Genomic DNA, 5,000 nt, shown 5'->3' with positions numbered 1-5,000 from the left:
ATAAACTTAAGATCACAGAGATGTGATACTTCCAGTGTTTTATAGATCACATTACTGTGATTTTCATAATGGTTTAAAACAAACTGAGATACATCACTTCATTCGGGGAGAGGTTTTATATATATATATCACATATTTATATGTAAATGTATGTGCATATGTTTATATATTTATATATGTATATAATATTTGTATATATATATTTATATACATAAATTTATGTATATTTATATATACATATACATATATTTATATATATACATATACATATATGCACATATATAAATATGTGTATGTATATATATAAATATATGTGTATGTATATATATAAATATATATATATTATATATATATAAATAAATATATGTAATGAATGTATACATTCTGTATATAGATAGATAGATTTATATATGTATATATACATATATAATTTATGCAAATATATATATACATTTGCATATACATATATATATATATATATATAAATAATATATATATATATGTATATACATGTATATATATGGATATATATGTATATATACGTATATATATATGGATATATATGTATATATATGGATATATATGTATATATATGTATATATATAGATATACATGTATATATATGTATATATACAGATATATATGTATATATGTATATGTATATATGTGTGTATGTATATGTATATTTATGTATATGATATATATGATATATATGTACATATCTGTATATACATGCAATATATAATATATATATGTATACATATATTTATGTATAATATCTAGTTGCCTTCCTATGTGAATAGCATATATCTTCCCTTTGTTTCTCTGTGTGGGTGTTTTTCCATGTTTTTGAGAATTATTTTTTTATGATTTCTTTCTTTTTCAGCAGTTCAGCCTTGTGGACATTGCTACGAACCTGACACATCGTTTCTCTGTCTTAAGTGGCCTTTCCGTCATTTCCTTTGTCTCGGCACCTGCAAATGAATCTAATCGTCGACCATGGTCTAGAGTTTCAAGGAAAAGGTATGCTTTATCAAAAATTTCCTTTTTCAGGATCTTATTACTTTCTGTGACTGAATTACAGTTCAAACTTGCATGGAATATTTTTTTTTATGAGTATGATGTTTTATGCTAAATGAGATTTCCTAGACATTGAGAAAGTATAGTCACAATACTGGTTATATTTTCAGAATGTTATTAATGTTAAATAACCATTTGATAATCATAATATCAATAAGAGTAATAACAATATCAGTATTAACGGAACTGTCCCTGGGTTTGAGGGGGTTGGGTCGGGGGGGTCGAAAGGGTCGAAAATGAGCTATGCCCTGTTTCAGATTCGTATACTACTCTAGAATTACCCACGTGAATATGAACTTCTGCAAAGAAAAATTAGGTGGTCAAACAAGGGCCTAACCCTGGACAACTATTTTGCTGATCAGCGAATTTCTCCTATATGTACTTATGCCTTCGTGCCGCACCAACATAAAGTTGTATTTTTACATTACCTATTGAAATAGATCACAGGAGGATAAAAGTATCGTGCGCTGGTGTGCACTAGTGCGGGCGCAAGTGTCAGAGTGTGCGCGAGTGTTACAGTGCGCGAATGATTGTTAGAGTGTAAGCCTGTGTGTATAAATGTGGGTGTGAGTGTATGAGTGTGCCAGCGAGTGTATGAGTGTACGCGCGAGTGTATGAGTGTGCGTGTGAGTGTATGAGTGTGCGAGAGAGTGTATGAGTGTGCGCGCGAGTGTATGAGTGTGCGTGCGAGTGTATGAGTGTGCCAGCGAGTGTATGAGTGTACGCGCGAGTGTATGAGTGTGCGCGTGAGTGTATGAGTGTGCGCGTGAGTGTATGAGTGTGCGTGCGAGTGTATGAGTGTGCGCGCGAGTGTATGAGTGTGCGTGCGAGTGTATGAGTGTGCGAGCGAGTGTATGAGTATACGCGCGAGTGTATGAGTGTGCGCGCGAGTGTATGAGTGTGCGTGCGCGAGTGTAAGAGTGTGCATGTGTGCCAGTGTGCATGAGTGCCAGTGTGCCGTGTCTGCCTTCCTTGGCGACAAGGAGTGGGTTGGTAGCCCATGATACTCTCTGAAGCGATATTTCAACTGAGTTGAGGATTTTTCCTCATCTCAGTTGAAAGGGGACCAGGAACCATGACTAGTAGTATCCATGTTTTAATATTAGCTTTCTTCTTACTCTCCCTTCCTCCGCAGGATGACTTCAGTGCTATATTATATTGTATTTTGTGATGCTGTGCAATAACTATTGATCCGATCTGAATGACATAAGGAACAAGAAATAGCGCAATGGTTGGGCTTTTTCTTATGTAAAAAATAGCCAATAAGCAAGCGAAGAAAATATGGAAAAATTAATAGAAAATTATCAAAAAAGATTGAAGGTCAATTACTTGTAAAGTTTTTTTTTCATATTTCAGACTTCTCACAGCTTACATTTTGGTAGAAAAACCCACAATGTAAAACTAGATTTATTGAAAGTGAGAACGGTTTCGGAATCCACCTGGATTCCATCCTCAGGCTTACAGTTTTTGTCCGATGTCAAAATGCTTTTTCCCCTAAACAGAATGTCAGTATGTGCTTAGAGCTACGTATCGTGTTTTTTTTATATTCAAAATATTATTTTTTTAACGAATTTTTAACCTTTTTTTTCTCTCTTTATTTGCAGTCATGTAACATGAGATAATTTCTAAACAAGTTAATGAATTTCCAAATAGGAATATGTTGTTTTGTTTATATGACCTAACGGTTTTCTCAGCAAAAGTAATATAGAAAATTAAGTGATAACTCTGGGATGTGAGAAGGCTAGAGTTAACCTAACTTTAAAAAATTTATTTTTTGTTGCGCCTACAATTCCCTTCGGTTAAATAAATAAAATACTCTTTCATCATACCAAATTTCATTAAAATCTGTAAGACTATTTTCTATTTTTCAACAAAAAAGTGAAAATCGGCATTTTCTCAGGGACGGTCCCCTTAACCCCTTGCCGACAGGTATGACATGTATGTACGTGCTATACCCACTGTGAGTACTTGTTTGACTGTTTTTATACATAGATGGCTACACTTGTACTAAGTACTTGTACTGCCTGTCTCGCCCGTTCACCCTTTTCTTTGATTTACAAAATATTTCACGTTATCTTATTTTGCTGTTACTAATGTTAAAAAACATTATAATAATTATAATGTTTATAATAAAAATAACAATATTGATATTCGTAGCACTAGTAAAAGATATGTTTTTCCCGCCAATTCAAATCAGGTACAGTCACAAGGTCTACTAATTGACTCCTTTGTGGCTAAGCACTAGCAGAGCCATCTATGGGCAGACATTTCACAAAAAATATAGAAAATAGGCACAGCATATACTGCATTTTTTTTTTCATTTTCCCCGGTGGCATTGGATTAACAGTATTAGATAAAAAAAAAAAACATTTTCCCACAAATTCTAGGAATGAGGAAATCAGGTGCCAGCTTAAGGGCCTGCTGATAGACTCCTTGGTGATGAGCACTTGTGGAGCCATCTGTATGTAACAAAATTCACAAAAAAATATAGGGGACAGTACATAAACCTGTAGCCATGGCATAAGTGTATTATCATCCTAAATAACAGTTAAGAACAGTAACAGCGTTTATTATTATTATTCTCTTTTACTATCCTAACCCATTGCCTAACACAAGTTCATAACTTACACTAATTATTTCAACTTTCTTGTTACATACTCATTTTGCTCAATTGTAATGTCTGTAATTTTTGAGAGAATAACGAGAATATGAATGATTTAAAAGAGTTAAATTCAAGTGAGACGGATAATAAGAGCAATATGATATCAATAACATACAGGCAATTAATGATTGGCATCTCTCTTAATGGACCAACCGCAAGTGTGGTGGGGTGGGGTTAGGTTGTAATTTTTACCTTTTGTTTGTTAAACAAAATGTTATGTGTCAGTCTAAGAGGATTATATTTTCAGTAATTTTCACTAGAAACAATTTTGTTTGTTCCAGTTGTGCATATAACCTTTGATAATAACATTACAGTTTAGATGAGTCCTAAGAATATGATTCCATATATCAGTGCATTTTAATGATTGATAATAATAAGAAATGAAAAACAGAGAAGAAACATTAATTTGTTAAGAAAAAGAAAAAAATATCTGTAAGTTATCCTGATTGGGTACACATGAAATATGACCTGCAGTAAGACAGTTTAGCTTAATTGGTTAGTACCAAGTATGCAGTCTGTATGACTAAATTTGTGATAAGATTAAATGCAAATTGTATCCTGTGAGCATGGTCTTTGAGTGTGACAGATGGTAGACAACCACATTCCCTGGCTATTTTGTCATGACACTATGTTTGAATACCCCTCCCACCCATCTCTTCCTTATTGTTCTTGTGGGGGGGCTTAAGAGATGGGGATTGAGTCCCAATGTAGAGGATCACCCCTGCCTTGGACCTCAGCCCTTGAAGCAACTAATTTTGCTTGGTCTTTTCTTCTCCCTCTTTCTTTTAACTTCTCTTCATCCCCTTCTTCTGTCCACCTACCCTAATTGTTAACTCATATTTACCCTTTTCACCGCAATATTTATCATAATACTGCGTGACCAGTGATGTCTGGTACATTTGTTTGTTTTGACCATTGACTGCTCTTGAAATCGCCTGACTGTGAAAAAGAAAACTTTCTTACTTCCAAATCCTACCCTATCACTATATTTTGTACATGCCACTAATGACCTTAAAAGCTGACCCGGCAGAAAATAATACATTTGGATATGAGTTCTTATAGTGTATAGTATATATATATATATAGATATATATGTATAATTATATAAATATATATTACACACATATATATGCAATATATATATATGTAATATATATACAATATATATAAAATATATATAATATATATATATATAATATATATATAATATATATAATATAAATATATAATATTTATATAATATACATTTATATTATAT

The 5,000-nt window shown here is 32.6% G+C and overlaps 1 protein-coding gene across 2 annotated transcripts in view; it reads left to right on the top strand.

Annotated features, from left to right (window-relative positions):
* The window catches only part of LOC125025032, a 79,220-nt gene that overhangs the window by 21,655 nt on the left and 52,565 nt on the right, over window positions 1-5,000 (top strand). The window contains exon 2 of one of the 2 annotated variants that reach the window (XM_047612889.1): window positions 890-1,023. In XM_047612889.1, the coding sequence (XP_047468845.1) occupies window positions 890-1,023 (134 nt within the window). Of the gene's footprint in view, window positions 1-886; window positions 1,024-5,000 lie in introns of both variants that reach the window. The other variant, XM_047612888.1, reaches the window with a different exon arrangement.

This window comes from Penaeus chinensis, chromosome 4, assembly GCF_019202785.1.
Source record: "Penaeus chinensis breed Huanghai No. 1 chromosome 4, ASM1920278v2, whole genome shotgun sequence".
Classification (NCBI taxonomy): domain Eukaryota; kingdom Metazoa; phylum Arthropoda; class Malacostraca; order Decapoda; family Penaeidae; genus Penaeus; species Penaeus chinensis.
The sequence above is the reverse complement of the archived record's forward strand: the minus strand, read 5'-3'. Positions and strand labels throughout refer to the sequence as shown.